Source organism: Zosterops lateralis, assembly GCF_965231275.1.
Source record: "Zosterops lateralis genome assembly, chromosome: 2".
Classification (NCBI taxonomy): domain Eukaryota; kingdom Metazoa; phylum Chordata; class Aves; order Passeriformes; family Zosteropidae; genus Zosterops; species Zosterops lateralis.
In genome coordinates, this window is record NC_139763.1 from 60,918,704 (window position 1) to 60,939,406 (window position 20,703).

General features: G+C 36.0%; 1 protein-coding gene across 1 annotated transcript in view; it reads left to right on the plus strand.

Moving 5' to 3' along the window:
* Positions 1-20,703, plus strand: part of DGKH (diacylglycerol kinase eta) — a gene marked incomplete at its 5' end in the record, with an annotated part of 149,649 nt that overhangs the window by 67,815 nt on the left and 61,131 nt on the right. The window contains 2 exons of the mRNA XM_083884657.1: positions 12,291-12,401; positions 14,553-14,633. Coding sequence (XP_083740783.1) covers positions 12,291-12,401; positions 14,553-14,633 — 192 coding nt within the window. The remainder of the gene's footprint in view (positions 1-12,290; positions 12,402-14,552; positions 14,634-20,703) is intronic.

Genomic DNA, 20,703 nt, shown 5'->3' on the forward strand with positions numbered 1-20,703 from the left:
ATCTGACTCAGCTCATAGGTTCTTGTTTTTTATACTAAAGGAGTGTTAGTGGTATTTTAAAATTGGTTGTATTTTTACTTTTTTTGTGGAACTTCTTCAGACAACTGCTTAGAACCAGCTTCCAGCTATCCTTAGAACAGAGGAATGTTGTACTTTGATATAAAGTACATCTCCTCACTACTGGTAACCAGTCTCCTGTTTAATACTGGTGGGGCTTGCTTATCCAGAAAGATGTCCCTACTCTTGATAGTGCACGTTCTCTCTGTGGTTCAATAATGATCCCGTTTACATATTGAAAATGTTTCTAGGTAGGTGACTTAAACAGCTCGACTGAATTGTATGTTTTCAGGGACACCATCGGATCCAGTAACAAATTTATGCAGAGATTCCAAAGCATAGTTTTTCTCAATCATTGATTATTCCTAGTGAAGACTGTTCACATGGATAGCTCTTGATTATTCACAGCATATCTGAATGGCTGCTATGGATTGGAGGATGTACTCTAACACTGCAAGAGACCCTCGTTGATCTGTGTGTGATTTTTCCCATCATCACCAATGATGCTCAACTTAATAATCTTTCTATTCCTTACTCTTCTTTTGTGCCAGTTCTGTCCTAAGAATCCTCTTTTTCATTTAACTCATATTACACCACCTTTCTCTTTTCATTTAGCTGTCTATGTCTACTTTTGACATTGAAATGGTAAAATAACTTTTGTTGGGATTTAGTTTAAAACTGACGTATTCCTTCCTCAGGGTGGTTTAGTAAATCCTTTTCATATCTGGATTGTTTAAAGCTGCTCTTTGGGGCAGCAATTCCCTGTTCTGTGCCCTGGACCAGATTCAGCCCATTTTTGGTCCAGATATAAATGGCATCAAAAGGATGCTCCAAGTCACAGCAGGAGCATCTTGCCTTCATCTTTGGTGTTTAAGGCAGCAGAAGGTAAAACGACTATATTCTTTAAAAAAAACTACTAACATGAAAAGAAAACAGTTTCTTGTCTTCGGTCAATGTACTTTATATATCAGAATATTCATTTTTAGTTATGTTTTTCATTAACCCATCAATCCATTAAAATTCAGTCTTTAATAGAGGACTATATGTAATAACAATTTAAAAAATGGTATACAGTGGAACTGTAAAAATTACTAGCTAACTAGCAAGTTACAAAGTGTACAGATGGCTTAATTGTTTGAGAAGCATTTCTTTGGTGAGATGAAATAAAAAAGGGGAAAAAATAAAAAGAAGTATTAATTGCATTTATTCTCAGACTTCTTGCTGGTATAGGACCATATTAGGAATCTGGTTGGAAGAACTGAGTGATAAGTTCAGGTGATTACTCAGGTGATTCAGAAATTAACTCCTGATATGGGTGCTTTGACTTTGTTGTTATGTTTCTTTTATCCAGGTCTTTGTGATCAGCATCTCTGTCTAATGTCTGAAACCAATTAATAAACGCACAGTACTTCTGCGCAAAAGACATTTTTGAACTAGTCTTTTTTTCTTAAAATAATCCACTTAAAGGGGTTTTCTAACAAGAAAAGCATTATAAAAAGTAGCTAGAATTATTTTTCTTGGAATTAAGATAGCATAAGACCACAATTACCTAGCTTAGTCTTTGGAGCCTGGCTAATTTAAAGGAGAGTGAAGATCATCCTGTAGTTTTAAAATTTTTATCATACACCTTAGATCTGATTAATATATTTTTAATTATTTTAGCTGGTTTTCTGTGGCTTCTTCTGTGTGTGAAGAAAGTTCTAATGTCTCTCAGCCTCCAGTGCAAAGATAATGAGATGCTCTGGCTCAGAAGTTTTGATGGGTTTAGTGCTTGGGAGACCTGCCCTGCCTTTCTGCTCTAAATTACTGGTCCCAAGGCACATTGTGCATCAATCATTGCAGCATCTAAGGGCATTGTCTCAGCTCAGACTTAAATATTGTTGGCTGCTTGACCTGAAACACTCCACAGTGGCTGCACCCTCCTTTCCATGACAGTCACAGTGTGGGAGACAGCAAGAATTTCTAGGGTGTATCTCGCTAAGTCCTCCAGATCTTGTCTTGGGGTATAGACAGCAGCTCCAGATGTTCCTTAAGTACTTAGTTCTTAGAAATGGGATGAATCTCAGAAGTTTATTGTACCTGTATTAAACACAAGCAAGCAATTATGAGGATAAAAGTATTTCAAGCAGAATAGATCAGATACCAAAGAAACACGATCAGGAAATCTTAGCGGAAATCTGATTAACCGTATCTATTTTTAAAAAATATTTTCCATGTTTTTCACATTTATGTGAAAGGCCAGTAAAATAAATAGGACACTTGATCCGCATTCCAGAGGAGAGTAGAGCTTCTCACTCATAAATACTGTTGAAGATGGTGTGAGAAACTTCGTTGAGAAGTTTCAGACCATAGTTGTGTTTACCTCTATGGCTGTATGTTTAGCTTAATCTTAGTACACAACAGGATAGAAGACTTCCATAACATACATCCTCTGTGGAAAACAATTTCCCATCTTTGCTCTGTTTAAAAATACTTATAGATGTAAATTTGGTTTGGGCATTGATTGGTTGATTGAGAATTACTTTGGTCAAAAAGAAGAACAACCTTATTAGTCATTTAATAGCTGTGTGTTCATATTATTTTCTCTTGCTGAAAAGTTAGTGTGATTTTAACAAAAGAAAGTTGGAGTGTACCAGGTAAAGAACCATAACAATTGTCCCATTGAGTGCTTTGTCATGTACTGTGAGTTAGTAACAGCCTTTGAGTTAATTTATTGATGTTTTACGTACGCATCATTGTCCTACCAAAGCACTTTATGAGTTTGAAGTGCAACAAGAAAAGTTTACACAAGGGAATCCATTTTAGTGGTAAAGAATCTCTCATCTGTCTTTATCAGCTATTCTTGAAGTATTCCCAGAAGATGTTTTCCTAAGATGTTGGTAAAGACATGGACATGCTGGAGAGGGTCCAGTGGCTGGTCACAACTATGATTAAGAGACTGGAGCATCTTTGATATGACACGAAGCTGAGAGACCTGTGACTGCTTATCCTGAAGAAGAGAAGACTGAAAGGGATCATATGAATAGATACAAATATCAGAGAAGTGTAAGGAAAACAGACTCAGTGGTACCCAGTGACAGGACAAGAGGCAATGGGCACAGATTGAAATACAGAAATACAGAAACACAAGAAAAACTAAGAAAATTTAAACACAAGAAAAAAACTTTTTTTAAAACTTTTTTTTGTACCCTCCCTCTTTTGAGGGTGATTGAACACTCACAAACAGGTTGAACATTTGCCCAGGAAAGTTGTGGAATCTCTGTCCTTGGAGATACTCAAATATATGTATGGAGATACATAGATATTCTTGGGTGAACTGCTCCAGATGTGACTGCCTTGTGAGGTGGGCTGGACTATATGGATCTCCAAAGATCCTTTCCAACCTCAGCTGTTCTGTGATTCTGCAACAGCTGGGCTCCTCAACTGTAAATATATTGATCCTGAACCTACAGTATCAGAATTAGTTATAGAGTACAAGTATTTAAAAAGTTCTTCTACGTCATGTCTCAAAAAGCAGTTTTTTGTCCTGCAGTTTTGTTTACAAATCTGTGTTTTTTCAACATTCTTTCTTGTAATTCTCATCTGTAAGAAAAGGAAATGTTAATGACTTCTCAAGTCCCTGTCTTTAAAAAAGCCATTTATGAATATTTTTGATTAAAATTAAATTCCACTTCTAGTGAGATGCTTAATAAAATGGTAAGAAATCACAACAAAACTCATGTGGACAAGAATAAAGAAGGTGTTTTTTTTAGTGTGGAGATCATAGAACACACAGTAACTGATTTGTCTCAAGTTGAGCATAAAATCTATAGTCAAAACTGGGAATAGATTTCCAGTCTCTGGATTAACTATCCTGTATTTCTGCTTTCTCTGAATATTTTTGATGATAATCAAAAAAGATTCTTCACTATCTGCAATAAATTAGCTCGTCTAAGTCGTTGTTGCTTGACATTATCAGTCTTTTCTGTGTGACAAATTTCACTAGTGTAATTTTACCGTCATCACTCAAATTAGATTTACAGCTTTCTCACTTAAGAATGAATTTTTTGATAGTGGCAAGTATATTGGTATTTGTCTTCATATATACAGGTAAATGAGAGAGCCTTACATTTGAGTTACAGAATTAAAGATTTTGTTGACTTAGCTATTCTAAAAATAGAGTGTTAAGTTAAGACTGTTAATGGAAGAATATTAGAAAATGTAACTCAAAACACAATTGATATGTATGCAGGATTTTATCTGCCGTGGAGTAAACCAATATTATGGCCAATATAAGCTCTACACCAGCAGAGCACAGCCACTGGATTGAAGTATAGTCTCTGTATCTGTGGACATCAGAAACACTATAAAAATTCAGGAGTGCTTGGCTATTCAGTTCTCTTTTTCTTATTCTGGATAGAACAGGATTTTGTAGATCACAGGGCTACAGTATCTGTGAAACTGGTGTCTTGTCATTGTGGACTTGAGTATTGAGCAAGATACCAACTACAATGACCAATAACAGTGACTGATATTTCAGCAAAGCTTAGGGAGTGAATGGATAGGATGGTATTGTTTCATTTTTCATTTCTTCAAAGAAGTGGTGAAGATGCTAAGAACTTACTTCTTAAAACCGCATTTGTGTGATACTGAAATTTCCTGAAATGGTATCTTTACAATCTGTATGTTTTGGACTACATAAAGCCTCTAGGTCCCTTCCAACTAGACAGCTCTATACTATTCTACAGCTCTTCTTGGCCTTGTGGGATTTCTGTTGCTAAAAGCTTTTTATCTTTCCTAACTTCGTCAGCAAAAGTCAAATAGAGGTGTGGAAAAAGCCTGCAAGAAGGAAATGAGGCTCCCTGAAGAGCCACAAGCTCTAAGTGACTCTGTGTAGGCTCCTCTCTACTGAGTGTAGCCCCTAGGAAGTCTGACAGCATAACTGGAATTTGCTTAAAGATTACCAAAATGACAAAAATGAAAACTGCAAGAATTAAAACACAGAAGGTTTGTTATAACAAGCTTAACTTCGAGTTTGTTTTCAAGAAGGGATAGTTTAAAAGTTTGTAGCAGTGGGTAGATTTTTAAATTATATGATGCTTTTGTAATTTCCTCAGGTAATTGATCGAGTTTATTTGCATATTAATACTGGTCAGAACTAGAGGAAGCTTGCTATTTTCTGTGGAGCGTATTGGGATTTTTTTCTGTATCTTGCTATGTGAGGTGGCAAAATGGTTTTTTTGGGCCGACACTGTATATGCATTACTGATTGGCAAGTGTGTTGGGCACTGCAGTTGAGAAAGACTCTAGGTTATTCTAGTAAGGGAGAAAAATCTTTCCAGCTGAATGCTTTGACTCTTTATTATGAGTTTAATTTTTTTTATTTTTTATTCCTGAAATATGTACCGTCTATATTCTTCTGTCTCAAAACCAGTTGGTTTTGAGACAGACTTAGTTGCTTTAAATCTCTCTGCTCAGAGCATGTGTAATTTAAAAGGAACAACTACTGAAGCTTCAAATGGTAGCTGTGAAATACTGCTCAAAGTTAGCTGAGTTGCATTACAGTACCAAAACTCTTAAATCTTTGGCACCAAGTCACAGCCCTATGAAGTGTTTTATCCTTTTTCAGCAGATTGCAGCTGTTTCATGCCCTGATTAATGAGAACACAGAGTGAGAGCAACATGCTGTATATGAGTGTAAATTATGAGTTTAAATACTTGAACTGCAGATAAAGTTTCTTCTCAATCTAGTATCAACTTTATATCTAAAATAGGGTGTTTCTTTCTTTTTTTTTTTTAATTCCAAGTGTAATATTTTATCCCAATATGGAAATATCTTACTCATATTTGTTATGTGCTGCAACCTCTATTTTTAAATCACTCTGCTAATTGCATTTCACATTGCTACTAAGATATTTTTGTTATGGCAATTTCTCTGTAATTTTGTATTTACTTCATGTCTGTCTGCATTACCATATGTCACAATTAGAGGAAGCTGAAAACTTTAAAAAAATTATTTGCTTTAACAATAGTAGTGCAAGAATGTGTTTTCTTAGTATAAGATGGAAGGGATCATGAAGGGAAAATGAGGTTGAGGAAGAAGGGCACTGCATAGCTTTATACTTGCATTTATTTGTATTAGAGTTTCACTTAGGCTAGAATCCACCCACATAAATGAACCCAAAATATGGAGTATAAGAATAACTTTGAAGAAATAGACTGTTTATTAGTACACAGAAATGGTGGTTCTTATTCACAAGTTAGTGTGTCGGTGGTGTGTGTGGCTGGCTTTCATTCTGAGATTTTGGAAAGCTGTTTTCTCACAGCTGGCTGGTCTGTTTTTCTTCTTTAATAGGACAGAGATAGCTGTCATCAACAGTGACAGATTGAACATGTGCAACTTGCTGCATTTTGTGATTTCTGTCACTGGTGTAACCTGGAGGATGTGTTAGCAGCAGCAGCCTGGGGCATCTCAGTTGAGGCAAGTGTCATGCTTTAGACACCCCATGACACAGCTCCACTTGCTCCACTGTGCTACCAGTTCTTGGTGGCACTTGTTTTATTAAAATTTTCTTGACATTAAAACAATGTTATTTAGTCAACATACTGATTTTCAAATTTCTTTTGATGCTTTTTAGCTGTATTTATTCATAGATTCTTTGTTTGGTTTTAATTTTCAAATGTTACAGTCCTTTCACTGTGAAGAGGAATCTTCAATAAAATGTAACCTTGCAGTAAGCTGCTGCTGAAGTTTTTATTCTTGGTAGATAAAATCTATTTTTATTTTGACATAACTAATGAAAAATCTGTCAGCCTAAGTGACAGTAATGGAAGCTGCTATACAGAGATTGTCAAGAAAATCACAGGCTTGGAGTTCCTGAGTCATAATTTTAATATAAATCAAGTGTTTGATTGTCACATTTTTAATAATAAAAATAATTTACAATCCAGTGTACACATGGAATATTTTAAGGGTTTCTCAGTTAGTATGAGATGTGAGATTTTACCTTGTAAAATAAGGAAGGCACTGTCTGCCCAATGCTTTACCTGTGCAGATGGTGAGAACATTCCAATACTGAAAAGAAGAGGGTTGGTTTTATTTTGGTACTCAATTTGGCAAAGTCATAGGAAGTATTACAGGATTAATATCAAAGAGTATCATCATATCATATCATCATATCATATCATATCATATCATATCATATCGTATCTCTCTCTTGCCTTTCCTTTCTTTAACTGCCTGGTCTGTCAAGAATCTAAATACTAATTGTTTTGGTAAATGAAGGCCTAGGCTCACTCGCAAATACAAACATCAGACTTGAAGTCAAAAGTGATGCTGTGTGCATAGCAGGAGAAATTCAACCTGTGAAATTTTTCGCTTGGTTGCACAGTGATCCAGTTTGAGCAGTGGAATAGAAAAGGCTGTTCAGGAGCAGCACGTGAGCCTGGTTCCCATGGTACTTCCTTATGGCAAATTAAAGGGACCACGTACAGCTACACTGTTCTTGAATTTGTCTTTTTTTTTTTTTTTTGATGTGTGCTTGCTGATGCTACCTGCCTGTACAATCTCTTGTGACTGCAAACTTCATAAAATCACTACCTGCTATGTTAAGATATGCTACTTTTTATCTTTGTTAAGCTGATCTCAATATTCCTCCTTGTTATAATGTTGTGGGCTTTGGTGAGCTGTAGTTCTGCAGTCACCTTACATTTCCTTAATGCTCTTTAACACATCGTTCATATCACCCCCTTGGTCTTCTGCTCTTCAATCTCTCTTGTTGTGAGGCAGCTACTGTTGTGTGAATCATTTGTGTTGCCCTTCTGTGTACCTACTCTTAACCCCAGTTCTTGCGTTGGACAGACCAGAACTGATCCTGTCTATAACAGTGTTATAGAACAGCCAAATTATATTCTGTCTTGGGTTTGTTGCTTTTCTTAGTGATAGGCAAAATTGTATGGCATTTCTGGCTGTGGTTGAGCTTAGAAGCTTAGAGAACTGTGCACTATAACTCACAGATCTCTTCTTTACATAAAGTAGATGTGAGAATGTTAATGAGGTTTAGATTTTTCCTTGAGACAACTTTCAGTTCACAACATGCCCCTTTTCCCAATTTAGTTCTAATAATATTTCTTCAGTATTCTTTGGTGGGAAGCTTTGTCAAAGGCTTTCTGAAAATCCAGGTCTGCAGGGTCTTAGTTTATTTACTTGCTTTCCTCTACATCTCCTGAACACATGGTAGGTAGCAGGGCAGTATTTTCCTTTACAAAAGCTCTGTTGACTGTTTCCAGTTGGGTATGTATGGGCTCAGCAATATTCTTTTGTATGGACTCTACTGTTATACCAGCAGTGGTCCTTTTGGGACCTTCAAGGCTCCCATATCAATGCCACCTGGCCCACAGGACTCGGTGGTTTGGCTGGTCTTGTATATGCCCTCCATGTCCCTGCAGCTGTTCTGACATTGTGGAGAATGTGCTGTGTGAGATACCTCTCATCCTCTTCATTGGTAAAGACAGATGCTGAGGATTTGATGAGCCTCTTTCCTGTGACCTTCTTATCCTTGAGTACCCCTTTCATACTTCTGTTGGAAAATGATCCTGCCAACCTGCTAGCTGTGTTTCATTTTTCAAAGTTTTATGAACATCTTAGTCTCACCATGAGCATCTGTTGCAAGATTATCTTAAAATTATTTCTTCATGCTCTTAATTTCCTGTTTGCATTTGGCTGCCCTGTTTTATGGCTTTTGCTGTTCTCATTTTCATCCTCCTCACTTTCATAAATTTCCTCATGTTCTTTTATTCACTTTCCTGACGCATTTTGAGCAGCATGTCCACTTACTTACATGAAAAGAAGTAGAAGGTAGACTTTTATCTTTAATCATTTAGTGTTTCAGTTTGTAGTTGCCAATAATGGGTCCACATTTATTATTTTCTAAATTCAGAATATTTTCTCCTTTCTTTCCATCTTTCTGGCAGCAGCGGAAGTAAGAAATTTATCTTTGCAGAAATCTGGGGCTTTACAAAGTGAAGGAATTAGAAGTAAGGCAATGAGGTTGGTTTCCTTTGAGATAAAAACTTAGTTTGACTTTTCAGGTGTTATATAGGAGATTACTGGACATTTTTAAATCTGCTGATACAAAAGAGGATGTTTCTCATTTTTAGTGACCCAAATACCCACAAATACTTTTTTTTTTTGGTCATTGAGATTTTGGAGATGCAGAATTGTGTTTGACATTCTTGGATAATTGAACACATATGTACTGCTTAATTTTATGAAAAATGGCTGTGATTTTTATAATTAGATTTCTTCTGGAAAATATACCACAGTGGAACACTGTGATTATAACATTGTCAATCAATGGCTAAAATAGTAAAGATTATTAGGGATTCTATTCTATTCTGTTCTAATTATAGTCCCATACTTCTGGAGGGACAGTGTATTACTAGATGACACAAGATGCAGTATGGGGAAGTTCAGAGGTTTTGGCAAGCTGATGAGAGGTAGTTCTGTAAAGATGAGAAGTAGTGTGGGATTGTGGGATCTGTACTTCTTGTTTCTCTTAAATTACAGTAGGAAAGGAGTTAATATAATTACTGCTTATGCTTCAGATTTCATGTCCAGCTGAGATTAATTATAAAAAGTCTTCTCAGAACAGTGAGATCTTGGAGCACTGTCTTAATTACCTTGGGGAGAAGAAAAAGAACTACTTTTTTGAGGTGTAGTTATAGCCTGATCATTGCTTTTGAAAAACTTAATGTGACCTGTGTGTAGGCAATAATGGGGAGCCAAATTCAACCACCTGGGAGGTCCCTTCCAGTCTCAAATTACTGGAAATGCTCTAACTTGGTATAGACTCAGGAAAGCATTATTAGCAGATTACTTAGTGACTGGAATTTTAAACATTTTAGAGTCTAAATAAAGTTAATGAAGAGTATTGAGCTAAAGCTTTGTGCTCAGTTTTGATGTCTGGAGCCGTGGATTTTTCTATTTAAGATTTTTATATTTAAGATTAATCTCAGCCCAATATAGTTATTTGTGGTAAAATGTAAATTTCATGAATGTACTTCATTATGTGCTTCTACTCCTTGAGTGAATGCTTACCAGATTTTTTTGAAAATTTTGATGCAAAAATAAATTCTTTAGAACCTGCGAGGTTATTTACTGCCAGCTTTAGGAAGCTAATTTCAAATGTCTGATTTGCAAAAAAGATTTAATTTTGAAGGTATTGATTTGATGTTAGGGATATTGGTGCATAAGGAGTGAGTAGAAATAGGAGACAATGGTTTAGTAGGCATAAAAATGACAAGAAGGAGTTAACTAATTCTTTAGTGAGTAATACGTCAAGGTTTAGGGAGCTTTATGGGTTTTTTTATCAGAGTTTAAAATTCCCCAAAGTATTAAGCTCAATGTATGTTCTGTGTCTCCTAGTATACCTAGTGCACTTTAGGGAGTGTGGATTTCCTTTCATTTTGGAAATTTTCCCAGTAAATCAGTGTCTGTTGTTAAAGTGGAGTACCATTTCCTTGGAACTGAATTTCTCTAGTCTTACCATCTCCTGACCCTTGATAAACACACAGGTCATCTACTCCCGTCCTTGTGATGAGCTTCCAAAATCTCGGAGTGTGATCGAAAGCACAGGTGCTGCATGGCTGCAACAGACAGCTTTGAAGAAGTGCTTGTATTTGCTAATATTTGCTTGTATTTGATGAAATATATATGATGGAAAACTAGCTTATCTTGGGGTCTGATCAGAAAATTGCAAAGTATCTTCAAATGGTGTGTGGTGAGCAGACCCTTTCCAATGGGAATTGCTACCCCTTAGCTAGAGCAGAAGGGCTGAGACTGAATCCACTCCTCCAGGATGTTGGCATGTGAAGCAAACTGTGACAGCTCTAAACTTTGAGCTACAATGTTTGATTGAAGAGGGTTGCTTTTTTGACACCATTAATTCAATCACTTTGTGATCATTGGACCACGTTTTTGGTTTGTGACGTTAGGACTCTCTGAATGAAGGGTGGGATCTCATTGCTGTACATAACAGCAATGTTTCTCATTTCAAGGAAATGGTAGGAACAGTAAAGTGCTTTCTGCTTTTTCTGTGGTTTTATTACTTGCATTAAAGTTCAGGAGAATTTCACATCTGATAATAGAAGATGTTTATGAACTTTAGGTCAGGTCTTGGTTAAGCTTCCAGAAGCTCTAGAATAACTTCCAATGATGTTTGTCCCACATTGTCTAGAAATTGTATTATAAGATTCTTATCGTGTTATTATATTAAAAATTGGAAATATTCTGGAAGTAGTAATTTTGCAATATAATATCCAAATATACTTGCTTTTTCTCACACCTCTTGTGTGCATCAACAGTGAAGAAAAATTGAGACTTGTGCAATTAGTATACTGTGTTCATGTTGTTTTGTCTGATTACGTGAAGAATTTCTGTAATCGGATAAATCCCCCACACACTGATGCAAACATCATTTACCTTTAAAATATGCTAATTTATCTGTCTATATAAAGCCCATTTCAAAAAATGGGCTTTATATAGACAAGATTCAGTATGCAATGGAAAGGTTTGGATCAGTGAGTCATTTTATGCCTAAAAATATTTGCATGATAAAAATATCCCTATCTCTTACTGTTCTCACACTTTCCAGATAATAATTATCTCTAATAGTTAGCTGATTTCATGCTGAAGGCTTCAGTTCAGCAGCACACTCAAAGTCTTGCATGACTTGCATCAAACTGGATTATTCCCTCTATTTTAAAGTAATTCTTGTGCTTGAATCAGACACATTTAAGTACCCTGTTGAATTAGTATCTGTGTGGAAATTGCTTTTCTCCTCAACATAATCAATTTTGGAACTGGAAATTCCCTTCCGTTGATGGTTTTAGTATTTTTTTTCCAATTTGTGGCACCATCAGTTGTTGCTCACTTTAATATTTGTGGCTTTGCTGCTATCCCAACAATTGAATTATTTTGTGTTTATCTTCAGAATAATTATATGTCTCTTGACTACCTTTTCAGTTTACATGTGAAATTAGCCTTTTGCCAAGATTGTTGTTGTTTCAAAAATAGCAATGCAAAATCTGGCGATCCAAAGAATTAGTCTCTATTTAATGTTAACAAAATAAGTTTAAATTCACAGTTATATGAGGTGTAACATAAATTTTAAAAAGCATAGCTTTAATCTATATGTGCAGCTGTCTCTACATGTTTTTATTTACCATGGTTTCTGTATTTTAATATTTTTCAGACAAGTATAAAAGAAGGATTACTACTGAAGCAAACCAGCTCTTTTCAGAGGTGGAAAAAACGTTATTTCAAACTTCGAGGTCGTACCCTTTACTATGCTAAGGATTCAAAGGTAATTCTGTGCTAATGGTAATTCTCTTCAAAGGTAATTCCAGTGTCTAATGCCATTTACTTGTGACTTCAGTTTTGTTTAGGTTTATAAGTTTAATACTAATAATAATAATTTAATGATTTGCTCACTGTTGTTTTATGTAAAAACTGCTGTATGTAGGACGTAGTGTCTTAAATTAACTTTAAGGAAAACTGCTAATTTCTCTTGATTTTTTTGAAATGAAGTTTATCACAGTTATTTTAACCTTTTTGGCTATTCAGACAAATAATAAAGTCATTTTAACAAGTTGTGGGGGTTTTTGTGGCTCTCAGACAGTAAAAAAAAGTAAAAACTGGATAATACTTAGAAGTTATCATTCTATTAAAGGCTGCATTCTATTAAAACCCTTTTGCTGTGATGCCCGTATAAACAGTGATGTGAAATCAAGATAGGCTGATTTTATGCCAAAACTGATATATAAGGGAAAAAGCTGTTTCCCATCTATTGAATTTTTGGTGGGAGAATTGGGGGTGGGCAGAGGGGAATACTTATCTTCTCTTTGAAAGGAATTTCCTTCCTCCCTCCCAAGGCTGGGGCCAAGAGCATTTTGGCTGACTCAAATTGTGCTGTTTCACAGCTGTGGGCGTTACTCTCCTTTACCCTGTGGGGTTGCAGCATCTCGTGGGAGCTGTAGGTGTGCTGCTTCAGGTCTCCATCATCTTCTGTAGCCTTGTTTTTGCAACAAAACTCTTAGTAAAGACAGAGATCACTTCTTGTGGGACTGTAGGACTGCAGCTGCAGGGTGCTCAGTTGTGTGGCTATAGTGAGTCAAAGAAAGCACCATTGCTCCAGGGAGCCCAGCACTGCAGTACCTCTGTTGTCAAACCTCTCTGCATTTGGTGCGACCATGAGCAGTTTAGATAAAGGATAAGAGCTCTGAGAAGGGCAATCTCAAATCACAGTATGATGCTGAGATGGTTTGAAAATGTGAGCCTACTCTGTTGGATGAGGAATATGGGACATTTTGGGTCTCTGTTGGTCTCACTCCAACAGGTCTGTGCCCTTGCTATCTTGGAAATCATGGAACTGTTGTAACATGTCCAGAGGAGGGACACAAAGATGAGCAGGGGGCTGGAACACCTCTCTTATGAAGACAGATTGAGAGAGGACATGGGAGAATGATTTTAAACTGAAAGAGGAGAGGTTTGGATATTAGGTAGGAGGATATTTTTTACTGTGAGGGTGGTGAGACACTGGCACAGGCTTCTCAGAGAAGCTGTGGATGCTCCATCCCTGGAAATTTTCAAGGCCAGGTTGGATGGGGCTTTGAGTAACCTGGACCACGGCAGGAGGTTTGGAGGTGGATAATCTTTAAGGTCACTTCCAATTAAAACCATTCTGTGGTTCTATTATAAAGATGAGAAGGTGTTATGAGTAGGCAATTGTTCCAGTACTCTAACGCTGAATCCAGACTCTAATGCTGAACTCCCCCAGTACTGATTTTCCTCCCTGTGGTGTGGAAGAGGAAAAACATGGTAGGGCTAAAAAAATAGCCATTTATGTTGGACTGTTCTTCTGTGCTACAAAATCTATCATGAGCATAGCAGAACCTAATGGATCCTTTGCCAGAGGCTGGGGTGTTTAGAGTAGACATATATTTCTCTTGTTGGCACGTCAGACAAAGGAGTGGAGGGGATCTCTTCAGCCCTTTGAGATACATCTTCTCAAATACGTCTTCTCATACTATGTCATAGCTTCTTACATTACTTTAGAGTTCCATCCTAAAACTAAATAATTAATTTACATTTTACTGTGTGTGAATCTCTTTCCTCTGACACCACATTTATCCTACACAGTAGACACTCTAAAACTTCATCTATGTAAGAAAATCCCCTTCTTTTAAAAGAGATTTTAAAGCAATATAATTATTGAGCCCTTTTTTTATGCTCTCATGTACCACACTTAGAATAGCAAGTAGGACTGTGTTTAGGGGCCACAAAATGATGAAATTTTATCATATCATTAGTGTATTCTATTTTATTCACTACTTTTATTTTCTGTTTTTATTTTCTAATTGGAATAGACACAATGAAATTAAAGCACATTTTGTAAGCATACCTGAAAATGGACTCAGACTTAATTTAATGCTTCTGTGTTCTTTTCCCTTCACAGTCTCTAATATTTGATGAAGTTGACCTGTCAGATGCCAGTGTAGCTGAATCAAGCACAAAAAATGTCAACAACAGCTTCACGGTATGGAACAATTTAATACTGTTTTTGAAGGCTATAGATAGACTGTTACTAAGAAAATCAAGAATCCTCTCAATTGCTTATTTTCCTCTGTTTGAAAATAAAATGTCTTTTTTTTTGGAAATGGCTTAATATATGAGAACAATATCATGTCAGCTATAGAACATTTTATTTCAGTGAGCAGAAATGTCAGATGGCAGTTGCTTCAAAAGATGATGATAGAAGACCTTAAAAATACAACAATAGTAGTTAGTACTTTCTAGTACAGCTTGAGTTTGTGCTGTAGTTTCTCTTTGAGATGACATGCTGAATTAAATCAAATGTAATTTTGTTTTTGTTTTAATTTTCTTTTAATAACATTTTTAGTTTCTTCCCATATTAAAATGTTTTATTTTATTTTATTTTATTTTATTTTATTTTATTTTATTTTATTTTATTTTTTTCACTGCCAGTCATACCCATATATGTTTTCAAGTCACTTGGAAAAGCTGTTCCTTGATTCTTATACTGCTGTAAGAAGCAGAGTATTCATAAATCCTCATTTCTGTAAGTTCACAGGTGTTTTTTACACAAATGATCTTTCATTTGTTGTTCAACTGTCTGTTAGAACTAAGTGATAATGTCTAACACAGTTCCTCTGCTGATTCTTAACTTCTGGAAAAAAAAAAATTCAAACATGAGCCAGTTACGAGGAATACCACTGGTGACTTTGTCCTTTCGAAGGACATCTTGAGATGTCCCACTGACTGTAATGGCATCATTTTCCTTAACCTGTAAGTCACTTTATTCTCTATTAAAATGTTGATTTTTCATTTTCCTGATGGTCTTAATTCTCCAGGTGATCTATATTACTCCATATTACCAGTCTTGGTTTGTCTGCTCCAGAGCAGTCAAATGTGAGCCTCATGAGGGTTTCATAGTTTTTCCTTGCTGTGGTACTTCCCAGGCAGCTGCTGAAGTAGTGAGAGCATTTCAAAGATTGCTTATGTTGGTCTTGACAGCCTAGTGTGTTGTGTCAATCTAAGCTGCTTTACTGACTAAGAATGCAATTAAAAAGACTCCTTTGATGGAAGGTCTCAGATAAGATGGTGGCTGTGTAAAGTACCAGCCTATCTTTTGGAAAGGTTCTTTCTGTTGTGTAGAAGTTCCGCTTCTTCAGAAAAGTGGGATGCTTGTGCTTTTTATATTTTTTGACTTTTTTTCCCCTGTTCAATATTTGGTGTTTCAGTATCGTTTGTAGTCCTTTAGGCCCATTCAGCATCTCATTCTTTGCTGAAAGCATGTTTTCTTCTAGTATCAAGAATTCTGGGGAGACAGTAGTGAAAAAAGAAATCTCTGGCTACAGCTTTAACAGCTTCAGAGACACTGTTTGTTTTCATGTCCTGGGTATTTTAGGGCAAACAGTGTTTTCTCTAAGGAGTCTTCAAACTCATTTTGAAAAATTATTTGGATGTAAAGCTCTCCTGGATTGAAGAGTTGTCTGATTTGACTGTGAAATATGGTAATAGTCGTCATCTGGCTTAATCTTTTGGCTTCTTTCTTTGTGTTTGCCTAACCCAGTCTCCCAGCAACACAGCTCTGTGAAGTGAGACATCTCTGACCTTGCCTGCACTGTGTTGGACTCGGGGGCTGGGGGTGGAGTGAGTGGATAGCTCTCCGGCAATACTCCTTATAAATAAAAATAAACTTTTCTTTTTGCCATTTTATTTTCTTCCATTTTAAAAAGATAATTCTGCCTTTCTTAAAATTATGGGTCTTTTTATTTATGTTCTAAGTGATCTATTAGCATTCTCTTTGTTAAAAAAGAGCAAACATTAAATCCTTAACTTTAGCCTTCTCTAGTTAATGTACTCTTCTTGTTTCTTTGCCCCAGTAGATAATATTTTTAACACAAACTGACGTAGATATACACCAAATGACAATTTTTCCAGGAAAACACACCTTTAAAACTTTATATTAAAAAAAAGATTTTAATTTTTTGTTTAAAAGAATTTTGTAATTTCACTTAAATCCCACCGTCTGCCCTCAGTTTCTCACTCCCAGCTTGTAGAAGTTACTGTTTTGCCTTCTTTTGCCCTTTCTAGTTTGTCTATTTGAAGGCAGAGGTGTGTGTCAAGTTTTTCCATGCTCTTTTTTTGGATAAAACTCAAGTCCTAAAATTAGTCATAACACACAGATTTAAGGTTGGGTTTATTTGTAATGCACAAGCTTGCAGAATATTTTATGTAACTAAATAACACTGTTCACCAGAATTACTTTTGCTATTTTTATGCAAACAAGTTGAGGTTGAAGGGAAAGTTGAGGTACATAATATATGCTAATTAAAATACAGAGCTGATAAACTTAAATCAGCTCATTTGTTTCATTTTTTTCCTTATTGCTGATGATACTACCTTTCAGTGAATGATCTAACAATTAGTTTCTAGTGCACAACATTTAAGAGTTTATAAAGTGTTTTGTAGTTCTGAGCATCTTTACCTAGAGGTTAATAGGTAACCTAGAAGGAAAGGTGCCCCTTGACTTCAGAGCCTTTGCATAAGACACTCAAGGCTGGATTCTTCCTACCACCTTGTTAGGTACCAGTGTCCCAAGTCTGTGGGAAGAGAGGGAAAGGTTCAAGCAGCCAATTCAGCCCATGAGAGATTTGCATCACTCTCTCCATCAGTCACATCAGGAGCTAAGGTGGGATTTTGCTCAGCCCATGCCCAGTTCAGCGGCATGGGTGGGTGCCGAGTCCTCACAATGATATTGGGTACTCTGCAGAACATGTTTTTCCCCAGAACTTTGCTTCTGCCTCAGAGGGTGGTTTACGTTGTCTCAGCACAGCCAGAGGAGTGTGGTTTCTCAGCATGTTACCTCTCTGGGGAAGCTCCTGGGATTAATCACTTCCCACCCTTATTGCACAGAAGCAGATGGGGCAATGACCAATTCTGCTGAGAGCTGTAATTCCTTGTAATTCCTTGGAAGTTGGTTTGTTGATGTCTCAAGTGCATTTAGAAAATCCCTCTTTATTGTTCTCAAAATGAGACTCGAGACCCAGTGAGGCTGGAGTGTGCTCTCTGGTGTGCAGGCGTGGGCTCGTAGAGCAGTGGTGGAGTGCTTTTGTTCTAACAGGTATAAGGAATGAGATTTTTAAATACTAAAAGGATTCTTGAACAGCCATATTCAGATAAAGAAGTTGCTCAAGGCAACAAAGGTGATTATGAATTGTGATTTAAAAGGAAATTATCTTAGGTGAACTTCGGGCTTAAGTTTCTACTTCTGCCTTGCTTCTGATGCTGAAGAACTGATGCACGTTACTGAGGAAAAAATCTGTAGATATTAAGCACGCTGCCCCTCAGTAGTTGAGCCAGTTGAGGTTGTATAAAATGCTCTGGGTTGCTATAAATCTGTGCTAGAGTCTCATGTTAAATGCACAGGCTTCATGTGTCAGCACCTGTATTTTAATCCATCCGTTTTGAACTTTCGTTTGAAACTTTTAATTCAGTTATGTGTTTTTTGATGGTAAATGTGATGAGAAATAATAATATTGTTGTAAAATACTGGTTTTGAGGTACTACTTTTTATAACTGGCTTTATCTAATTGCATCTAAGAGGAAATAATTTCTCTGTCATTCTGGAAGGTCTCCTCCAGGAATATGAGATTTAACATACCATACTCAGGATGGGGATTCAGCTTGTCCTAACTTCTGGGTGGCACTTGATGATGGGTTTATAGGCCCCTAAATTTAGGTGTCTAAAAGAAAATGAATAGATCTTTAAAGCACATTTCTGTAATTGCTCAGTTCAGTTTAGGCTCCAATGATTTATTAACTATAATGATTCTCCCTTAGCTACAATAGCAGCTTTGTCATCCAGGGCACCTAAAATGTAGGCCCTTGCTTTCAGCTTTCTGAATTAGGTGCTGAATCAAGTGTTTTTTGTTGAATATACATCTTATAAAAGTTGTCATCTTGAGGGGGAGGAAGCTGCAGTAGGCAGATCTGCTATACTGGAAAGCCTACTGCGATTTTCAGTAATTAGAAACAGGCTGGAAAGGAGACTTGATGTTCCAGCTAATAACACTGATTACTAGGATTCTGGATATGCTTGCAGAAATGTCTAACATAGTACATTTTTTTTTCTGATTTATTAGTTTTAGCAATGCTTTAGACCATATAGACCATAGGGTCCTGATCATTTATTCTGTGAAAAAATTACTTTGTTGGAGAACTTTTAAAGTACTGGGCTTTAATAGTTTTCTCACCTGGTGTTGCGATGTAAAGGCAGTAGAAACTGATAAGCTGTCTTGGTTTTTGGGTTTGATTTTTTATTTTTATTTTTTTTTATTTTATCCCCTCCATTACCTCCTAGTCATTTGATTTGACTATTTTCCAAGGTAAATAATCTTTGTCAACTTCTTTCTACATTCTTACCTATTCTTGCTGTTCTCCTGATGGTTATTCTGTATCATCATCTTGTAAGTGAAGTTACATGCTTGACACTCAGGGAAGCCCAAGTCACAGACATCTGAGATTATTTTTTTAATTAATGCTCATTTACATTCCTTATGGATTGCAAGTTTTGTCTGTTTTCTGCAGTGGCATAGTGTGCATTTTTGTGTCTCCTATACTGATACTAAGATCCTTCTTCTGTTAATTTGGAGCTTCTTAATTCTTTGGAGCTTCTTAATTCTTAAATATTTAATCTCTGCATCTGTGATGTGTATTTCTTTGTTTTTACTAGTGTTGAATTTTTTCAAGTCACTGTACTCTCTACTTAATACATTCCTTGGCTCACTTTGAAGTGCCTTGGAGATGAAGAGAGGGAACTAAGTAATCAAATTTTTGTGCTGTCTGCAAATATTCCTGTATTGCTACTTTACACTTCTCTTTCAGTTTAAGAATCATACCACAATTTTTTTTGGAGAATAGTAAGCTGCTTATTATCTATTAATCTTTTTTCATTTTAAAAATCCTTCTTATTCCTTCTTACTTTTTTACATCCCTTAGCTTTTCATCTCATTGCATGATGGTGAATAAAATAATTGGTCTTTTTAGTTCAATGAGTGAATTAAACATGATTATGGATCGGCCTGATATTTTAAAATTTTTTGAACAGAAATACCTAATTTTGTTCAAATTAATCCCTTTAATTAATTAATACCTTTATGGATTAGGATTTTTTTAATGTATCTTTTAATATTATATTAAAAAAGACCCAAACAAAACATGAATGGCATTTCATTAAAGTTAGTCCCTGAATGTAACTTTGTTACAGAAAATAAAAGGGTTTTTTTTTCTCTGATTCCCACTTTTTTTGGTCGGACATACCAGTTCGCTTGGACTGAAAAGTAGGGAATTTGGCTTAATATGTTTTTAAACAAGAACAGCAACAAAAAATTCTTTATGCAGTTGGCTATGGTTTTCTTAGTATTCTCTAAATTTGGTTTGAAAAACCAAAATATTAATATATGCTAATTTTGCTTGGATATATTATTTTTAGAAGATTAGTTTTTTCTATAGGTTAGTGAAACCAAATATTCTATTTGAGCAACTGTGTTTCAAGTATGGTTAAAATTTATATTGTCTTCTTCTAGTTTATATTATTTTCTTACAGACCTCTGATTTTCCTTATTTCTTGTCCTTATTTCTGAATGTAGCATATCCTATGTCTTGGTTGGGGAGGTAAAGTTTATTGACATATGAATTATATGAACCAGCTTGAAGGATAAAGTAATTCTTTTCATCTTTATATCCTCTTGTTTTCAATAGGAGGTGCCTCAGTTGTACTGGAATTCTTGTGATTTGTCAGGATATCAAGTTGAATATTGCAACTAGTCCTAAAAGGCATATTGCTTTTAGCACTTCATTTCAGTCCTGTTGCTTCTGACGTCAGTCAGCTCTGTTTTCATCATGGAGATTAGCTGCTTCTAATTGATTTTAGAGAACTAACTTCTAATATTAGCTCTGGGCTTGGGAAACAGAATGTGTTACCAGAGTTTTGCAGTATGTTTCAGAGGCAGTGTTAATTTCTCTGGACTTTGACATATTTTGCTTCTTTCTTGCCACTGAGATTTTTTCAGAGTTGTTGT